The 20,691-nt window shown below is 36.7% G+C and overlaps 4 protein-coding genes and 2 pseudogenes across 4 annotated transcripts in view; 3 read left to right on the top strand and 3 right to left on the bottom strand.

Moving 5' to 3' along the window:
• The window catches only part of LOC128860389 (G protein alpha i subunit), a 49,504-nt gene extending 47,208 nt beyond the window's left edge, over positions 1-2,296 (top strand). The window contains exons 4-5 of the mRNA XM_054097885.1: positions 862-1,050; positions 1,112-2,296. Coding sequence (XP_053953860.1) covers positions 862-1,050; positions 1,112-1,302 — 380 coding nt within the window. The 3' untranslated portion in view covers positions 1,303-2,296. The remainder of the gene's footprint in view (positions 1-861; positions 1,051-1,111) is intronic.
• A 187-nt stretch (positions 2,297-2,483) lies between these two features.
• Positions 2,484-3,466, bottom strand: LOC128860391 (uncharacterized). Its single transcript, XM_054097887.1, has 3 exons — positions 3,272-3,466; positions 3,019-3,187; positions 2,484-2,922 (listed from the first exon to the last, which is right to left on the bottom strand). Exons 2-3 carry the CDS (start codon positions 3,158-3,160, stop codon positions 2,648-2,650), a joined length of 417 nt encoding a protein of 138 aa, XP_053953862.1. The 5' UTR covers positions 3,161-3,187; positions 3,272-3,466; the 3' UTR covers positions 2,484-2,647.
• Positions 3,467-3,472: 6 nt separating this feature from the next.
• LOC128860390 (uncharacterized) lies at positions 3,473-5,628 on the top strand. The gene is made up of 2 exons (XM_054097886.1): positions 3,473-4,813; positions 4,871-5,628. The coding sequence occupies exons 1-2, from the start codon at positions 4,598-4,600 to the stop codon at positions 5,513-5,515; spliced, it is 861 nt and encodes a 286-aa protein (XP_053953861.1). The 5' UTR covers positions 3,473-4,597; the 3' UTR covers positions 5,516-5,628.
• A 272-nt stretch (positions 5,629-5,900) lies between these two features.
• Positions 5,901-7,101, bottom strand: LOC128861101 (putative nuclease HARBI1). The gene is made up of 5 exons (XM_054098996.1): positions 7,098-7,101; positions 6,714-6,959; positions 6,549-6,652; positions 6,349-6,496; positions 5,901-6,277 (listed from the first exon to the last, which is right to left on the bottom strand). Exons 1-5 carry the CDS (start codon positions 7,099-7,101, stop codon positions 5,901-5,903), a joined length of 879 nt encoding a protein of 292 aa, XP_053954971.1.
• LOC128861507 (uncharacterized) lies at positions 6,649-8,763 on the top strand (annotated as a pseudogene).
• Positions 8,764-11,399: 2,636 nt separating this feature from the next.
• LOC128861278 (putative serine protease K12H4.7) lies at positions 11,400-19,467 on the bottom strand (annotated as a pseudogene).
• Positions 19,468-20,691: the final 1,224 nt, after the last annotated feature.

The following is a 20,691-nucleotide window of genomic DNA, read 5'->3' as shown; positions in this document are numbered from 1 at the left end:
ACAATCCCGCTTCACTCTCAGCTTTGGCGTATCTCCTGGAGCTACCCACGCCTCTGTTTGCTTCATATTGATCTATAGGCAACATTTATCATCTTCCGTGACGATTCGGTACAAAAAGTGTTGTTCGATGGCGGGCGAGATGCTGAGAAATAATTTTCTTTGTTTTTTTTCGTTGAGCTCATGAGACACCCAGGCTCCCAATTTTTCGGTAAATCCCATTGAATGGTAATTAAGAATCGTTTTACGATCGCAGTTCATTTTTTCCGCCAATTCACGACTTCTTTGGCGACCGTTCTCCTTCAAAAGTGATTTAAGATGTTGTTCATCGAATTCAGAAGGTCTTCCGCTGCGGGACGTGTCATCGACGTCAAAGTCGCCATTTTGAACTTTGCATACCATTTCCGTACTGTAGGCTCGCATATGTCCCGGGCCGCTTCGGCAGCTTATTGACCTCGATGAAAAGCAAGGAAGAACAGGTGTCGAATGTGTTGATTTTAGCCTCCTGGGTATTCCATTTCTACGATTCGATTGACATATAGTACTCTTGCAGAGCAGAAAGAGTTCTATCGAATGAATACTTAGACCTTTGCCCAACAGCAAGCAAATCGGTGTAAAATGAAAGAAAATATAAAACCGCTATGAACTTATTCCCAAACCCAATATTAGCGCGTTTTCGATTTATTATGATTTTTTTTTGTTTTTTAACTATTCGGTCATTAAATGTTTGTTAGAAAAAAGCTGCGATGAGCAGGAATAGGGAAAATATAACGAGTTCGATCAGAAATTCTGTCAAAAATTTATTTTTCGCTCACGATATACTTACAAAAATTAATGTTCATAACTTTTATTTATTCACTATAGGATACGATTTGGTGCTTGCCGAAGACGAGGAAATGAATCGTATGATCGAATCGCTTAAACTCTTCGACTCAATTTGCAATTCTAAATGGTTTGTGGAAACATCTATAATATTGTTTTTGAATAAGAAAGATTTATTCGAAGAGAAAATTAAGCGATCTCCACTCACCATCTGCTTTCCGGAGTACACAGGTGAGTGCAAAATTTCAAACAAGTGCCATGCAAATTAATTGAATTTGATTACCCTTTCCAGGCCCCAACACATTTGAGGACGCTACCAATTATATACGCATCAAATTCGAAAGTCTCAACAAACGAAAAGATCAGAAAGAGATTTATACACATCTAACATGTGCCACCGATACGAACAACGTACGCTTTGTATTCGATGTCGTCACCGATGTTATCATTAAGAACAATCTCAGAGATTGTGGCCTCTTTTAAGTTACACACATTTACACTTATTGATATGTTTGCATTTAAGTCAGTCTTCTCCACACTATTGCACATGCATAACCATGAATGCGTTTGTATGTATGTATTTGAGTAGTGCTTTATGTATGCTTATCGTGGCAATTTTCATTGCAAACTCAATGCGTCAGCTGGTTTTCATTAAAGCTCATTTATCTATACATTCCAATGGTTTAGCGATATTAAATCGCCTGAAGCCACTATGCCTACAACTTACATAGGTAGTATTTATGTATGTACCTCAAAATTATTTAACGGCATGTGCTGAGAACCAGCACAGATCTGTTTGTAAAGGTCTTGTTTTTCGAGGTCTTTGAATGTTGCATAGGCATGCATATGACATTAAAATATATGTATGTATGTAATGTAAGTATTATAATAACACTACTTGAGAATGCAGTTTCAAATTTGTAGCTTTTGTGTAGATATTTAAGTAGAAAAAACGTCGCAAAGTCTTATTATTACTCCCCGGAAGGTGTGACAATAATTTGCTCTGGTCAAACGAAGAGTTGAACACGCAAAACAAAAATATTTATTGAGTCAAAAAAATATATGTATATTTAGATACATTCATTCTTATACAGTCCACGCTTTACCCCACATAGAAATTTTTACATACATATGTACGAGCATATGTGCATAATTTGTAACAACAATTTTTACATGAACAATTATTATGTATAGTCTAAAATCAATGTTTTTCTGCATTCCATCGCATATCTGTTCCATTTCATAAGGAAGTGAAGTGTATCGAATATTAATATTTTTTATAAAGAAATTTACTTTTTTTTATTTTGCAAAATAAAACCAATTCGACATCTTATTTTTAAGTAATACATATTAATTCTTGCTACTGCAGATGTAAGTGCAGTTTGCTATTTAATATTCATAATTAATTAGTTCATATTTTACGATAGGGAAGAATTTCGTAACTTTAGTTTTACTGTACAAAATACTTTATAATAAATTAAAATTAAAAAAAAATTATACGATTGAAAAATGACATGATTTCATAACGTTTAGCTTTGATCGATATTCTCTTTTCTTTAACATTATTTGTTTTTTATTTTAAATACAAAAGTTTTATTAAATATTAAATATTTTTTTTGTTTTTTTTTTTATATATTAAAAATTGTAACATGAGTACTAATTATTACTACTAATTATTAAGATCGTCCACTCAAATACATAATATGTAATAGCTAACTAAAAGTGAAAGTGAACTTCACATAAAAATAATAAGTGACAATGTCTTCTTGTCAACATTTATAAATGTAAATGTGTAAATGTTTCTGGCTCTTCGAAATCGACACACAATTCACCACTCCTTCTTAGCCTGCTCCATTCGTTCATGCAATCGCTTCCAATACCATTGTACGGAATCATTGGCTACAATGTGGGTATCAATAGCTTTTTTGGTATTAAAATAAGTCCATATGCTTATATCCCAAATAAGTGCAAGCACACGAAAAAAGAATCTTTCTACTTGTTTACGATCTGGCAAACTGAGGGCTGGGGCATTTGGTGTCGATCTGGAGCTCTGTTGTTCCCGCTTGGCATCGTCCGCATAGAAACGAACGGCTGTCGGTGCACCTGGAGCAATCAGAAAAAATGATGAAATGCATACATACATACACACATAATTTAGTGTTGTTGCGAATTAATTGTATTTAAAAGCGCTTGACTTACCGATCAATCCATTGGACAATACTTTGTTTGTAAGAATCAAGTTCCTGTGTTGTTCAAGACTTGCCACTAGACTTGGGCCACTAATTCTGGCTGTTGTACTAACCAGGGTTGGCGCTTTTCGAACGGATTTTAAGAGCAACATTTCTCAGTGGTTGTTTACTATTTATAGCTATGTAAAAGGAAAAGCAAAACTATTTATTTTAATTGTTGAAAATCAAAATAAATTACAAAAAGAAAAAAAAATAACATTTACTTCGTGTACGCCTCAGCCGGTTTAAAATAATTTGTTTTTGCGGTGATGAGATCACTGAACAACTGATTTTATTTGCACTTTTGCCTCGCTTCTGGTGTTGCTTTCGGTTACGCGCTGCGTTAGTTTAATTGAAACTTCTGCTTCGTCTGATTTTACTAATTTCTTGTTTTCTTTTTGCTTGTAAGAAGCTATTTACAAGTTCCAAATTTGAGTGCTTTTGTGTATACACTTTTTCTAGCTTTTGACAAATTCGCTTTCAATTAATTTATATTTCTAAAGCTACTTAGTTTTTTGTAATTTTTTGAGGAATTATTATTTGTTATTTACGTATACAGTTACTAAACAAAATAATCAAGAGGCGTTTTCTACAGATAGAAGAGAAAATAAAGGTATTTTTAAAGAAATTTAGTGGAAATAAGAACGTGATTTTAAATAAGTAAACTTGACGCCATTTTTCTGAGCTAATGATATTTCTAACTCACACAAACTTGAATAGAGGTTCCCACGAGAGTCAGTTCTACGTTAACGGATTTATATGCGGCCAAGGAATGTCACTCCAGCAGCAATATGTAGGGGGAATGTTTATGCTCTTACAAAAAAAAAATAAATCATATTTTCGTTGGTAGAGATTTGTAAAAAGTATAATGACAACAATAACCATGTTTTAGGTAACAAATTAGAAATTATCTAATGTCGATAAAATTTTATTAAATAGGTAAAATGTCATTGATTTCATATAAATATACCTTCGCTTTAACTAAAAAGTTTGTGGTGGTAGCGTATGATATTCCGAAATCGGGTACTCTATGCATGTGATGATGAATCAGCGAGTTCGATATTTTGGAAACAGTTTGTTTTTAAACTATATACGAGACTGGTACAATAAGTACCCGTGCTAGAAGTGAAGACACCATTTTTTTCAAAATAATTTTTTTATTTTTCAATATAGTCTTCTCTTCTTCTTAATTGACGCGATAACGCTTACGCGATTTTGACCGAGCTTAACAAAGCATTTCTTTGTGGTACTAACCGGCGCCAGTTGGACATACCAAGTGAAGCCAAGTCCTTCTCCACCTGGGGCCGAATCGTAACAGTCGTGAACGAGCAAGTCGTCACGTAAAAGAACGCAAATCGGATTATAACTATCGTGAACGTGTTATCGCTATCGTAATTCGGTATGATGACAAACGTCATCGAGTAATCGAACAACTTGTTCGTTCGAATTGTCATTCGATCGGTTATTTATAAACGTCAATGCGCAGAATTTCAAAGTATTAACGAAAAATGTAAGAATAACTAAAATATATGTAAATTGTGTAACTTTAAATGAAGTTTTATAATTTCAGGACAAACTGTAATAAATTAATCAACAAGCAGAAGGATATATTGGCACATTTCATGAGTGAGCACACACATTTGCCCAAAAATTCCTTGCCGAATTGTGCACAAGGAAGGTCGACTGCCAACCGACTTTGGGAAGAGCTCAGCAAGCAGTTAAATGCGGAAGGACCGCCAATAAAAAATGCGAAGTTATGGAAAAAAGTTAGTACATATATTATAATCATGTTATTAAAATGAAACTTATTAGTTTCTTTCTAGGTATACGCAGATCAGAAGTACAATGCGAAAAGAAAGTTGTCCTTCAACAAAATTTCAAAAAGGCAAACAGGCGGAGGACCTTACCAGCAGAGGGCTTTAACTCCAGCTGAGGAGGTAATAGTTGAAGCTGCTGGTCTTGAAGCATCTGTTTCAGGAAACAGCATGATGCAAACATATGGTAGTTCACAACCTGCACCAGTCGCAGTTGCTTCAAGACCAGCATCAAGTGCTTCGGCCTCAAGCAGGAGCAGTGGACGTAATTCGAACCATTCAACTAGTAGTGTTCCAAGTCGTTCCTCCTCCAACAGCCCTGCTTCCTGTACGCCTTCTCGTCCAGTCGCTCCAACTCCACGAAGAAGAACAATAAATAAAGCTTCGCTGCTGGAAGAAAACATAAAACTGACAGCAGATCACCATAAAGCTATGGGGCAAAAAATCGATAGGCTGCTTCAAATTAAGGAGAGGCAACTAGAGATTGACGAGAGGCAGCTTGAAATAAGTGAACGACAGCTAGCTGTCTCTAGGAGGATTTTGGCGATGAAGGAGGAGAAGCACCGAGCTATAATAGCTGTAAAAGAACTTAATTTGAAAATAAAGAGTATTGAATTAAACCAATTGAAGGTCAATGAAAAAGAAAAAAAATAGTGTCCCTCCTTCTGAATTAAAATCCTCTTTGTAAATATGTATATATTCCAAACTTTTATTCAAGTTTTATGTAAATATGTATATATGTGATCGAAGTTTTGTTTAAGTTTTTGTAAATATGTATATATTCTAGGTTGTACTTAAGTTTTATGTATATATATATTTGAAGTTTTATTTAAGTTTTTGTAAGTATGTATATATTTAAGTTTTATTTAAGGTTTTTGTAAATATGTATATATGCATTTGAATATTTATTTCAGTTCTTTTTAAAAAACTATACCTGAAGTTTTGTTCTAGTTTAAATTAACTAAATTTTACGTTTTTAAATGGAGTAAAAAAAAGCATTAAATGCATAGCATAATAGTACAATATGAAAACAAGATGGTTATGTCGAGTTCATCAACGAGATTTTAATTTGATCTCTGATTGTTTGGCCGATTCTAGTATACTGACCTTCTCCAGACACTATGTCAGATGCGGTTTGACTCTCTGAATTTGTTGCTGTAAAGCTCACATTGAATTGTATACAAATGTTGTGAAGCGCTGCACACACATTCGCAAACCTAGCCACTTTTATAGGATCATATTTTCCTCTTTTGTTGTATTCTAGGATTCTCCACCGACCTTTCAGTACACCATTAGTTCGTTCAATGATGCACCGTGCCTTGGAATGAATTTCATTGAACCTTGCTTCACCTGATCCGTCCGATGGATTTCTGTACGGTGTTATGCACCACGGCTCAAGTGGATATCCAGAGTCCCCTATTGAAAACAAACAACACGTAATTTAGCACAATCTAAATCAATTGTAATTATATATGTATAACACATACCTAGCAGCCAGGCATTGTCACTCCTATTGTGCAAAAAACGATGTTCCATAACCATTCGTTCGTTTGAATGCTTCCATATGAATGAGTCGTGGGCTGCACCCCCATATTGGCAGTTTATTGCGAGAATTTTCGTAGTGTGGTCGCAAATCTAACAGAAACAACCTTAAAGTAACATTCCATCTCTTTATTAAAAAACTCACCAACATCGCATTTATGCTATGAAAACCCTTCCTGTTGAAATACATGTGCTCGTTGACCGTGGGCTTTTGTAGTCCAATGTGGGTGCCATCAATGCATCCAACCACTATTATTAAAAAACGAACATTAAATAAATTTTTCACAGCTAAAACATGGATTGAATTTACCTCCTGGAATTTGATAGTTCTCAACAAACCAATCTTTGCACCTTCTCGAATCATCTGGCTCAAATTTAATATGTTTAGGACACAATTTGGCTTCAATTTCTTCCAAAACATTGCCCGTTAATTTCGAGACAGTGCTCTGGCATATTCCTATCAAATAGTCATTGCCTATTGCATGCTGATAGCCACCACTTGCGAGTAGGCTGAGACACGCAGCCAGTTGGAGCACCGCCGGGACAGCTTTTGTGTCTTGGCAATTTATATTTATATTATTTAAAACATAATTAAATGCTTCTTTGCTTAAGCGAAACCTTTTGATAAACCTGAGGAACTTATAAATCGAAGGATATTTTATTACCTATTTTTCGTCATATATAAAGTACTTACGCATTGTTTGATAATGCTAGCGGATTGATTTTGTCTCGAAGTTGTTTTCGCACAACTCTTTCATTATTTTCTTCATCGCTGGAACTTAAATAAAAGAAAATACTCGGATCCATTTAAACTTTTTATATTTTCGTTACTTTCTGCGGTTTATTTTGACACTTCAAATTCTATTGTGACTTAAAAAAACGAAGAAGATGAGAAAAATAATCGATAAACAAAATTACAATTACGATACGTCTTCTTTCGACTGTTATGATCCCAACTCGTTCATTCGATTATCGACTCACGTAATTTGTGTTCGAACGATTGTCGTTTCGTTAACGACTGTCACGATTCGACCCCTGATCTTTCCAACGCAGAGGAGGTTTTCTCTTCCTCTACTACCGCCAGATGGTACCCCATCGAATACTTTCAGAGCCGGAGCGTTTGCATCCATTCGGATGACATGACCCAGCAAAAAAATACCCTTATTTTCTCTTCTATCTGTAGAAAACGCCTCTTGATTATTTTGTTTAGTAACTGTATACGTAAATAACAAATAATAATTCCTCAAAAAATTACAAAAAACTAAGTAGCTTTAGAAATTTAAATTAATTGAAAACGAATTTGTCAAAAGCTAGAAAAAGTGTATACACAAAAGCACTCAAATTGTGAACTTGTAAATAGCTTCTTACAAGCAAAAAGAAAACAAGAAATTAGTAAAATCAGACGAAGCAGAAGTTTCAATTAAACTAACGCAGCGCGTAACCGAAAGCAACACCAGAAGCGAGGCAAAAGTGCAAATAAAATCAGTTGTTCAGTGATCTCATCACCGCAAAAACAAATTATTTTAAACCGGCTGAGGCGTACACGAAGTAAATGTTATTTTTTTTTTCTTTTTGTAATTTATTTTGATTTTCAACAATTAAAATAAATAGTTTTGCTTTTCCTTTTACATAGCTATAAATAGTAAACAACCACTGAGAAATGTTGCTCTTAAAATCCGTTCGAAAAGCGCCAACCCTGGTTAGTACAACAGCCAGAATTAGAGGCCCAAGTCTAGTGGCAAGTCTTGAACAACACAGGAACTTGATTCTTACAAACAAAGTATTGTCCAATGGATTGATCGGTAAGTCAAGCGCTTTTAAATACAATTAATTCGCAACAACACTAAATTATGTGTGTATGTATGTATGCATTTCATCATTTTTTCTGATTGCTCCAGGTGCACCGACAGCCGTTCGTTTCTATGCGGACGATGCCAAGCGGGAACAACAGAGCTCCAGATCGACACCAAATGCCCCAGCCCTCAGTTTGCCAGATCGTAAACAAGTAGAAAGATTCTTTTTTCGTGTGCTTGCACTTATTTGGGATATAAGCATATGGACTTATTTTAATACCAAAAAAGCTATTGATACCCACATTGTAGCCAATGATTCCGTACAATGGTATTGGAAGCGATTGCATGAACGAATGGAGCAGGCTAAGAAGGAGTGGTGAATTGTGTGTCGATTTCGAAGAGCCAGAAACATTTACACATTTACATTTATAAATGTTGACAAGAAGACATTGTCACTTATTATTTTTATGTGAAGTTCACTTTCATTTTTAGTTAGCTATTACATATTATGTATTTGAGTGGACGATCTTAATATTTAGTACTCATGTTACAATTTTTAATATTTAAAAAAAAAAAACAAAAAAGATATTAAATATTTAATAAAACTTTTGTATTTAAAATAAAAAACAAATAATGTTAAAGAAAGGAGAATATCGATCAAAGCTAAACGTTATTGTAATACTTCTATATTGCAATGGGTCGTTGAATATCCATTATTGCCAAACGAAGGATTTAGTTCGTAGGAAAAAATTTGTAATTGTTGTTTGCCAACAGGCGCGCAGATTATACCTGAGATTCGGAGATGACCCCACTCAATAGCAACACGTCCTGCCCCACACCCAACGTGCGACGTTCTCCCGGCTGAGCTGTTCAAAGCCGAAAGTGGAATAATTAATGAGGTGCATGCATCAGCTACGTTAACGGGTCTGTTGACGAGGCTAATGTCGTCACCATCATCTGCATACCTCAGAGTCATCGGCTTTTTGGTATACTGTATGTCTAACAAAAGCGTAATCGGCAAATTATAAAAAAAATTAAAGCTGCTAAATAAGTGTATCCTTTACGAAATAAGCGTTGTGGAGTTCGAGAAATGTAGAAAGTGTACATTGTTTTTATGGAGTATAGGAATTAGAGGTCCGCCCTCGTAAAAGAGGGTAATCACATCTCCATCAAATACAACTTGTAAAGACTCCAAAGTGACAATTTGGACGTGAGGCATAAAGATCGCGAAAAGGCACTGAAAAAATTCGAAGATACCCAATTACAACAATTATTGGATGAAGACGCATGTGAAACCTTTCATGATATGTCTGAAGAGTTGGATGTTGACAGATCAACCGTCGGTAAACGTTTGCACGCTATGGAAATGGTCCAGAAAGCAGGTAACAGGGTGCCACATCAATTGGAGGGGAGGGATATCGAGAAGTGTTTGGTGACGTGTGAGATGCTTCTTGAAAAAGTTGGAGCGTGCCAAGTGAACCAGGTCCATCGACAGCGAAAAAAATGCATGTTTCAAAGGTTCTGTTGTGCGTCTGGTGGGATCAGAAGTGTGTCATCTTTTATGAACTCCTTAAACCATCTGAAACCAACACTGACGATCGTTACCAACTGCAGCTAATGCGTTTGAATCGAGCTCTCAAAGTAAAGCGGCCGGAGTGGGACGGTAGACATGACAAACTGATTTTGCTGCATGACAACTCCAAGCCGTACGATGCTAAATATTTAAGAACTAAAAAATATTTAGAGGGATTGAATTGGGAAATCTGTCCCCACCCGCCGTATTCGCCAGAAATCGCACCTTCATATTACCATCTGTTCCGATCAACGCAGTCAGCCGTTATTAGAGAACGGTTCACTTCTTATCGCAAACTGGCTCAATGGCTTCTTATCGCAAAATGGATCAACTAAAAAGAAATCGAATTTTTCGTCAGAAGAATCCGTATGCTGCCTGAAAGATGGAGTAAAGTTGTAGCTTCCAATGGCACATACTTCACATAATATCATTTATTATTTAATTGTTTAAATAATTCGTAACTTTGGCTAAGAAAGGACATACCTAATAGGAAATGAGTTCCGCGCATGAAAAACGATACACACCCTATAGGTCCAAAAATGTCACCTGTATAAAGTTTTTAACTTCAATGCCAACAGAGAAAAATCTGTTCTAACCCTAGATAAAAAGGGCCTCAGATTACTCTGTGGAGCACTTACAGGTCACTTTGTTTGTAATAGTCACTTTAACACAATAGTAAAAGATCATGCTGGTTCTGCTGTCATGAAGAGAAGTCTATGGAACACTTAATAACCAACTGTGAGGCATTAGGCCACAGGAGACACAGAATCGTGGGCTCGTACCTACTAGAGGAGGAAGACCTACAATTGCTCCCTCCTAAGGAGCTGGTTCGATTCCTTGGTATACTAAATAATTATAATTAAGTAATTAGGGGGGCACAATAGATCAATCTGGTCGCAGTGCATAAAGGCCTTAGCCTAACCCGTACAACCATTACCTATTACCATTAGGTTAGGTTAGGTTAGTCAGATTGCTTGTTTAGCACAAGACATTCGGTGGCGCTAAGACAAATTGTGATACCTGCATTTGATTTCCATCCCCTAACTAAGTTGCTTAAACTACTTAGATCTTTTTAAGAACGTAACTAGTCCCTCCAGTAAGACATTTTGTTAATTTCCTAGGTCCTCAAAGAAAGAATCGCCAAGATATTTGGCACGGCTTCTTTGAAGTGCAGGACATTGTACCGACTCAATTTCTTTTTCATCTCCACAGCTCCAGCAGAAGTCATTGTGAGCTACACCCATTTTACTGGCAAGGGTGCTAAAAGTGCAGTGACCCGTTATAGCACCTGTGAGAACGCTGGTAGTTGATCTGTTGAATCCAAGCAGATATTTAGTACTTTTAAGATGCAGTTTCGGCCAGAGCGCTTTGAAGACCCTGCAGTTAGACCATCTTCTACTGGTTGCCGCGATTACGCTCAGGTCAATCGTAGTGTATAAAACGTTTAGAGAAATGCTCATATCCTTTACCGCTCGCTGAAGGTCCAGCTCATAACCTATCCTTGGACACTCATCAGCTCTTTCATTTCCCTCCACTCCAGAGTGGCCGGGAACCCAACAACGTGTGGTGTGGTGTTGTTGGATGAGCGAGAGCGGCCTCCTGCTTACAACTGAAAATCAATAACTTTTTTTAGTGCCTCGTTTAAAGGTTTCAGATTCAATTATCTTTAGGTTTTATTGTAATTTAAAAATATATATGTAAATGTTTGTATGTATATTCATATCTATTTAAATTCTTTCCTTTTCAAAATTGTCCAACAATTGCGCAAGATATTTAATTATTTTATTACGTGCCTCCACCAATTGTGGTGGATCGGTTTTAGCCGGTTCGTACATATCGGCGCAGTGTGCAGTACCTGCAAAACAGAATCATTTAACTATTAATATTATAAAAAAAAAATTTTGAAAAAAGAGATATGTACCTTCAATGTAAATAGTGGGCAATTCCGTATTCTTAGATGTGGTCAAACCGAGCTCATGCCATGGATCAATGGAACCATGGACGTAGAGCACATTGGTTGTGTTCGGATGCAGAGCTCCATAGTACGCATTCGTCTGTGAAACAACCTGTTCCAAGAATTTTGCGTTCATGCTGTGGCGAATAGATATAGATTTTTCAGTGATAAAGAAAAAAGTGATTTGAAAATTGAAATTTAAGGGGTTATATACAATTAAAATTTTCAAAAAATCGATTTTTTTTTTTTAATTTTTTTTCTTAATGTGCATATATTTAAGGATACACACAGAAAATTTAATATCGTTACGGTGAATATTTTCGAAGTTACACGCAAATTTGAAAAGACGTTTCAGAGCGCTTGAAAGTTATTTTCAAATTTTAAACGCGTTTTTCTCAAAATGGAGTTTCCGAAGTCGGTGTCCAACATTACTCGAAAACGGTTAAACCGATTACTCTCAAATTTTAACACGAGCTTCTTAAAATATTTTTTAGTAATTAATGGAAGAGTTTTTCTTACCGATAAATAGAGGGTGGCTGATGAAAGCCGCTACCAAAAAAAAATTGAATAACTTTTTTTCTTTTTAAGTTATCTGTTCCATTTTTGTTTTAATTTGCAGATTGATCTTTAAAATTTATTAAAATGGATAACTGGGACACGCAAACAAGAATTTGGATAGTCCGCCGCTATCACGCACTGGAGTCCGTAGTTTTGGTACAGAGAGAGTACAGGCGGATGTTTGGCGGCGATCCCCCGAGCAGATGGACCATAATGAGACTGGTGAATAATTTTGCTGAGCAAGGAACAGTCGCAAGAAGGCCTTATCTTCGAAACCCACCAGTTCGGACGGAGGAAACGATCGCTGCTGTAGCTGCAGCTATACAAAGCAATCCAAGGGTTTCAACAAGAAGCTTATCTGCTCAACTTGGTGTCAGCCGACAGTCTTTGCAAACAATAATGCACAAAGATTTAGACTTATTTCCCTACAAAATTCAAATGGATAACAAACTGAATGCAGCAGACTTGCCGATTCGCTTGGAATTTTGCCAGAAGATCCTGCAAATGGTGGAAGAAGACCAAAACATGTTAAACTGCCTTTTCATGTCTGATGAGGCCCATTTCAATTTAAACGGCAATGTGAACAAACAAAATTGTCGAATATGGAGTACTTCTAACCCACAGATACTCCACGAGACGGAATTGCATCCTCTTCGCGTGACAGTGTGGTGTGCGGTTTCTTCACGCTGTATTGTCGGGCCTTATTTTTTTGAAGAAAATTGTCACACCGTTACGGTTACTGGAGACCGTTATTTGAAAATGCTGAAAGAATTTTTCTATCCAGAACTACGCCGAAAGAGAATTCCTTTCAACTCTGTGTGGTTTCAACAAGATGGGGCAACGTCTCACATAGCCCAGACTGTTATGACAGAGTTGCGACGAAAATTTCCCAATAAACTGATTTCAAGAAACTCCGAATTTCGTTGGCCCCCCAGGTCGCCTGATCTTACTGCACCTGACTTTTTCTTGCCGCACTTGTGTCAACGAGCATGGGGGGCATTTAAATTCAATTATTTTTAAAACTAGTTAAGCGCCTTTTAATAAAATTTAATGACCTTCAACTTGAAAAAAAAAAATAAATGAATTCCATACACTAAAAAAAAAGTTATTTGAGTTTCTTAATGTAGCAAAATTCATCAGCCACCCTGTAGTTTTTTTATAAACAATTTAAGGCTGAAATTTTGGTCAAAAATCGATTTTTTTTTTTTTTTGAGAAAACGCCTTTTTGGCAAAAGAATTTATTTTGATAATTCCTTCGATTAATTACTAAATTTAAAATTACTTTAACGAAATCTGTTCGGTTTTTTAATTTCAGAGGATCCAGTTCAGAGATATAGTGGTCACCGCAAAACGTCTTTTTTGAGAGGAGCTCCCGGAGATCATAACATATAATAATATGTGTACAAATTTTTAGATCAATAAATTTAAAAGTTTTCTCGAAACAAAATTCCGGAAAATTCGATTTTTTCGGCCTTCTAATTATAAAGGCTTTTTCAACAACAGATGTTATTTTGAATATCCCGCTATTTCGGTAGATGTCACTTTTGAAGCTGTCATTTCTTGATATTTGACAAGTAGAAACTACGCCATTAATAAAACTGGAATGATACACGCTTAAACAATTCACTATAAAAAAGGTGAAAATTTGACAGAGACGGTTCGTTAAACATTTTTGGGTTATCGTGAAGCACCTTGTCGGACCGCAATACAGAAATTGTTGAAAAAATTCGAGCTGTTGGGACAAGTTAGTGATATGAAGAATAAAACCCGTAAACGTCGCTCAAGAACAGTCGAAATTATTGCTGTTGTAGCTTAAAGTGTTGAAGAAACCCCAAGTTTGTCCATTCCTCGTCGTTCTTTGGAACTAGGCATTCCACAAACGTCATTACACCGTATTTTGCATAAAGATTTGGGTCTTAAGGCTTATAAAGTCCAGTTAACACAAGAACTCAAGCCGGCCGATCATCAACAACTTCGTGTCTTTGCTAATTAGGTCGTTGAAATGCATGAAAATAATCCGGAATTCCTTCGAAAAATCTTCTTGAGTGATGCGGCCCATTTCCATTCCGGTGGCTTCGTCAACAAACAAAATTGTCGGATCTGGGACTCAGAAAATCCAAGAGTTATTGTTGAAAAGCCTCTCTATCCTCAACGTGTGACTGGTGCGGTTTTTGGTGCGGCGGAGTCATTGGACGTTACTTTTTCGATTTTTTATGGCCGGATTTGAATAGTATTGATCTGGACAACGTTTATTTTCAACAAGACGGCGCTACGTGCCACACAAATAACGAAACCATTAATCTTTTACGGGAATAACACCTCTTATTTGGAAAACCCTTTATATAACCCCTTAATAGTACCTCTCTGAGTAAATATCCATGCATTGCTTTATGAAAAAGTCAACTTTAAATCTGTCACCGAAAGTGTCATTCTTATTATTTGATGTTTGGTAGAAACCAAATTCATTGCATGTCTGATAGGTCCATTGTCGCCTACCGTTGCCTGCTTTAGCAAACCAGGAGGTTTTCCTCATTTCAGCAACCATTTTGTCGTATTTATAATCGAAGCACTTTTCTTTTGACTCATTCAAAAGCATGCCATTGACCATGCCCAAGCGTGAAACCGGGGATCCAATTGTTGTATTTACCATCACATTGCAAATCTTTTAAAACATAGTTGATCAATTAAATGTATGTACAGGGTGAACGATATGAAGTGCTACCAACTTCACACTACTTGTATCTGTAAAACAGCTCATGACATCAACGTCAAAATTGTTCTAATGACAGTTCAATATTGTTTATAAGCCATTAAAAGCATTTGCGTTTCAGTTTTGTTGAATTTTTTTTTTTCTGTGATGGAATTCAAACGTAATAGTATGATTGTGTTATATCTGTTTGGCTGGAAAATCACAACCAGCCATTGTTCGTGAGCTCAGTCACCTCAAAGTGAATAAAATGTTTGTGTATCGCACTATAAAACGTTACAATGATACTGGTAGCATTGCAAAACGCTATCGAGGTGGACCAAAAAAAACTGCAACAACGCCAGAAATGGTTCGGAAAGTGAAGGCTCGACTTGAACGAAATCCACGTCGAAGTGAAAGAAAAATGGCCAAAGAACTGAAAATATCGGAAGACAGCATTCGACGCATATTGAAAAATGAGCTCAAGGTCAAGGCTTAAAAGTTCCAAAAAGTACACGATTTTTCACCCCAGCAAAAAAAAGTTCGATGAGAAAGAGCAAAGGAGTTGTTGCGCTTGCACGAACGTGGCGAATTTCCTAACATTGTGTTTTCTGATGAAAAAAATTTCCCAATTGAGCAGTTCATAAACACTCAAAACGATCGTGTTTACTTGACCGAACGCTCATACGAGAATTTGAGCTTGCGTATGGCCACTCGAAGCAATTTCCCATGGCAAGTAATGGTTTGAGCCGCAGTGACCGCTGATAGACGCTCTCTAATCGTTTTTATCGAGCCAGGTGTCAAAGTGAATGCGACTTATTATCGGGAAACTGTTTTAGAGCCGTAGAAACGCAAACATCTTGGTCGTAGACCGTGGACGTTCCAACAGGGCTCGGCACCGTCTCATAAAGCTTGTGTGAACCAAGAATGGTTAAAAAATCATGTTCCACACTTCATTTCGACCACACAATGGCTTTCGAATTCGCCAGACGCAAGTCCGATGGACTATTCCACCTGGTCCATTTTGGAGAGCAAGGTGAGGACTAAAAAATATGACAGTATGGGTGCGGTGAAAAAAGCGCAAAGCAAAAGGTGGTCATATCGAGCTAAAGTGAATATATGTTAAAATTGTAATCATTTTTGAACAATTTTGTCTTTGAAATCAATAAAAACTAATTTCACACAAAAAAGTTATGGTGTTTTGAATAGGTAACACTTCATATCGTTCACCCTGTACATGCGATATGTACTTATATTTATTTTGAACCGTACTTACATCATCGATCGAGGAACCGACATCGAGTCGGTTGTTCTTATTGAACTGCACCACGCTAGCTATGTTATCGGCCAATATTTGAAAGAAATTCGACATATCCAAAGAATTTTCAACTGAATCTTTAAGCGGCGTACAAGTGCTATATAAAATATTTAAAAGTTGAACAATATTTCCTCAAGCACTACAATAAATTTCAGTACTTGAACTTTTCATCCAAATTACGCTGGCCACTCTCGTGACGGGTGAGAGTTTCCATCTCCAAAATGGCCTGCCCGATAACCTCCAAACAGTTCGTGGAATGTGTTTTCAAAGACGCTTTAACTACCTCAAAAAACTCTAAAATAAAGTAGCTAATTAAAGTAATCGAGAGATTTTTATGCTATTCTACCAGAAAAATCCACTTTCGCCAAAAGCGGGGCACTTGAACTGATGGCGCCGTGTATTAAGTGCGGGTATTTTTCGCGCGCCCAGGCAGCCAAAGCACCCGGGTAAGAGCCACCAAAAGCAATCCATTTCTGTTTCGTATTAAACTGGTATTTGCTGTTCATGCTTTGAATGAAATTGGCCACATCAGCAAGTGCTTGTTTCGAGGAAAGAAATTTCAAATTTTCAAATGAAAGATCACTGTAAAGAAATATAAAATATTAGCTAAAACAGGAATAAGTGGTAGTATTCAAAGTAATTAAAATAAAAAAAAATGTTATTAATTTTTCGTACATATCAGTTGTTTGTGGCAAGAACATCATAACTCAACAAATCAAAAAAATTTTGAAAAACAGTTTTAAATTTACTACGCTTCTCTCTAAGTGAAAGTAAAAACATATTTTTATCGAATGAAATACTGTAGATATTTCCATGTATTTTTTATGCACCATAGAAGAAAAGCTGGTGGAAGAGCCGCATACTTATCTAAGAAAACTTCCGTTCACAACTTTCTTCTATCAATGGGAGACATCGAAAAGCTAAAGCTGGATTAAGCTCATGGCATCATCTACAATATTTTAGAGGGTCCATCTTTCACTAATCTCTAGAGATGAAAATGGGACCTCCTTGTCGGATATGATTGGCATTTGCCCATCAGTATACGCCATTTGCCTTGCCCGCATCGAGAAAGATCAGACTTTTTCAATGTAAAATGTTAATATTTATTAAAAGTGCATGCCTTTGTTTTAAATTAATGAATGAAAATAGAGGTTAACACTTCGACTTTAAGATATCTTGTGACCGCTACTCTTCTCAATACTAGGCTCTGGGCTAGACCTGCGAAAACAGAGCAGTTAATGAGAAAGTGCTGAGATGATTCCGCCTCATCCTCCATGCACCTGACGCAAAAAGGACTCGAAGTAATGCCGAGTCTTACAGCATGTACACCTCTCGGCCAATGTCCTTTAAGGGTACCCAACGAAATTCGGGTGCTGAGATTTTGTTTATATACTTGTCCGGCGCTCGCTAAGTTGATGCGAAGCTCACCTCCCTCAGCAACGTTTACAACGTTGGATTATGAAAATCGACGCTCTATGAAAAGCATTCGTCGCGTGCTCAGGCCAACGTATGGTCCACTTATGGAGGCCCATTTTTGGCTTAATGGCTACGTTAATAAACAAAATTACTATATTTGGGTTGAAGAGCAACCCTACGCCATTCAAGAAAAGCACATCAGGAGACACCTTCTCAATTATGCCGACGGTACCCAGGACAAAAGGAACAGACAACTACTGGACCAGACAGTGTTTAAACAGACAATAAACGGTATTCATCGAGATATCCTTACCACCTTCTTAAGCTTCCGACCACCGAATGCCGTAATCGGAGTCCAACCACCGTCTGCAGCAGATAAAGAGCTCCAGCTTCCCCATGAGACCCGCGTAACATTGGTACAATTACGTTCTGGATACTGTAGCAGTTTAAACTCCTACTTATCCAGAATCGACCCCGACATACCAAACATATGTCCTGCATGTGAAGGCACCCCGCACGACACTAACCACCTTTTCACATGCCCCACCAAACCCGCTCATCTAATACCCCTCTAACTATGGACCCAACCTGTCGAAACAGCAAATTTCCTGGGCCTGCCGTTAGATGAGCTAGACGAAGACGACCGGTGATTACACTACACTGGCAGGGCAAAGTTACTGCTACAACAACAACAACTACAGTTATTCACGAGGTACAGACCAAAGTCCTCCAACGAGTCATTCAAAATTGGTGCTTACGGATAGCCATAAATATGGTAATAAAGATTGCACAATCAATTGGAATTTTCATTCTTTTCTTTCAATTTAAAATCCGATACCACTAAATTGATCACCCCTTATAAGCTTGGAAGTATGCAGTGATCGAGCGTATTGTTTTTAAATATTTTTAACATTTACCTGAAAAACCCATTTCACCATGATTATGAAAATCCCCTTAACATACATACATACATACATATGTGCATACTGTAAATGTGTATGTTCTCACCTTTTTGGACGGCTTTTTCCATAAAATCGATGCTCCAAGTGAAAACAAAACGCTCCAAAGTGCTCTGCAAATCGAATCCAAGCTCCGGTTGCTACCCAACGTGACGATATTGGAAGTTCACCACCAATCGTAAGAAAAATAGGTGCATCGCTACCATTCCGATAAAACTTAATATATCATTCATAAAATATCGCTAAAGACAACAGGATACCATTCATATTGACGTTGATATTATCAGTTGTAAAAATTTAATTGTTTAGCAAATATGGCCAACAAATCAAAGATGAATGCAAAAATTCTTACCTGTTTCCAAGTTACATTCTGCTGTTCCTTATCAAAATGATCAAGTTTTTGCGCGAACCAGTTCTCTCTCCGTTCTAGTGCATTGTATGGCGAGTGATATGCGTTCGGTTCACTAATCGTGCGATGACCATTACGGAATGCAGTTATGTTATCAAAATTATCAAAAGCAAACATCAATAAGAAAACTGCAGTCAAACGTATGGAAAGCATAGATAAATCACCAGGCATGGCCGGTGCCATTTCTATAGGCTACAGGCAAACAAATTCCTCACGTCACATGTGTATATGTTTGTATATGCTAAAACAGATTAAATTCTTTTATTTATTTTAATTGTAATTATTTAATTTTTTTAATTACTGTAACTTCGTCTATAGAATTTTGTGAAATTTCAAAATAATCTCCACAAAAGAAATGTTCGCACATGAAATGAAATTAAATACATATTTGGCTTTACTTCCAAAATTCATAACGGCTTATATATTACACAAATAAAATAACTGAAATATATAATGAAAATAACAACAATATCCATACACATACATACATGTATGTATGTACATATGGACATATACATACAGTCTGTGTCAGAAGCAAGGCACCGGTTTTTTTCTTGTAACTTCAAGATATACTATATATATAGTATTATATATAAAAAATATATATATAGTATATATTTATAGTATATAAAAGCAGGCTGCACAATAGTCCCACTCAAGGGCTACGACGCCAATGCTAACTCAGGTTATTGTCGTTCGAAACTTTCCCGTAAACGTAACCAAACAAAAATGAGTGAAAAGTACACGAAGCGTTTTGAGACGGTATTTTTATGCACGCATTCGAATGGGCCAAAATTATCTTACGCCGCGGCTGCAAAAGTAATTAAAAAATCCAAAAAGTTTGTTGTGATGTGGAAGCAGCGGTATAAAGTGTACAAAAATGTTGATGCCTTTTACGAGCGCGGCTTGAAGCAAGTGACGACAAAAAAGCAGGATAAATCATTCAACCTTTTAAGCGGGACCCTTCTTTGTGACTACGCCAAGCACGCACAATTCTTGCTAAAAAGGGAATAGATGTGAGTATCAACACCATCGAACGTTGACTGAAGGAGCGAACATATCCTACGGTCCGACATCATCAAAACCACTGCTCTCAGAAAATCACATTGAGAAACAACAAAACAAGAAAGTAACGTTACAATATTGGACTGGCCTTCCCAGTCACCAGACGCCAACCCTATTGAAAAAGTGTGTGGAATTATGAAAACGCATCTTGCCGGAAAGCCAGTCCATGGTTTAAAGGAACTCGTGCGTCAAGTTCGCAAAATCTAATCCTATTTGTCGACGAGCTACGCAGAAAAGCTGGTTCAAAGATTGAAGAAGATGTTTATTGAGTAATTGCGACTCGTAGTTTCGTATATACCTTCATGTGAAAAAAAGTTGAAATATAAAGCGTTTTTCAGTAAGAGCGCTTCAACTTTTTTTTTTTTAATAAAACACAAACGGTTTGACTTTTTTAACAAATTTTTTTTTTATTATCGAGTTTGAACATATACATTTAAGTATGAAATTCGATTTCTTTTGCATGACCACCGCGTGCACGTTTTACGAAGTCCAATCGTTGAACCCAATTTTCGACCACTCTTTTGCATAAATCGGCCGAAATTCCAGCAATTTCGCGT

Source organism: Anastrepha ludens, chromosome 4, assembly GCF_028408465.1.
Source record: "Anastrepha ludens isolate Willacy chromosome 4, idAnaLude1.1, whole genome shotgun sequence".
NCBI lineage: Eukaryota > Metazoa > Arthropoda > Insecta > Diptera > Tephritidae > Anastrepha > Anastrepha ludens.
Note: the sequence above shows the minus strand (reverse complement) of the source record. Positions and strands in the feature narration are given on the sequence as shown.

Coding starts and splice junctions, on each gene's coding strand:
- LOC128860391 (XM_054097887.1), bottom strand. CDS start 3,160: ATGTTGCTCTTAAAATCCGTTCGAAAAGCGCCAACCCTGGTTAGTACA. Junction 2,923..3,018: donor ATTGTCCAATGGATTGATCG/GTAAGTCAAGCG, acceptor TGATTGCTCCAG/GTGCACCGACAGCCGTTCGT.
- LOC128860390 (XM_054097886.1), top strand. CDS start 4,598: ATGAAGTTTTATAATTTCAGGACAAACTGTAATAAATTAATCAACAAG. Junction 4,814..4,870: donor ATGCGAAGTTATGGAAAAAA/GTTAGTACATAT, acceptor GTTTCTTTCTAG/GTATACGCAGATCAGAAGTA.
- LOC128861101 (XM_054098996.1), bottom strand. Junction 6,653..6,713: donor GAACTATCAAATTCCAGGAG/GTAAATTCAATC, acceptor TTTTAATAATAG/TGGTTGGATGCATTGATGGC. Junction 6,278..6,348: donor TGACAATGCCTGGCTGCTAG/GTATGTGTTATA, acceptor TGTTTTCAATAG/GGGACTCTGGATATCCACTT.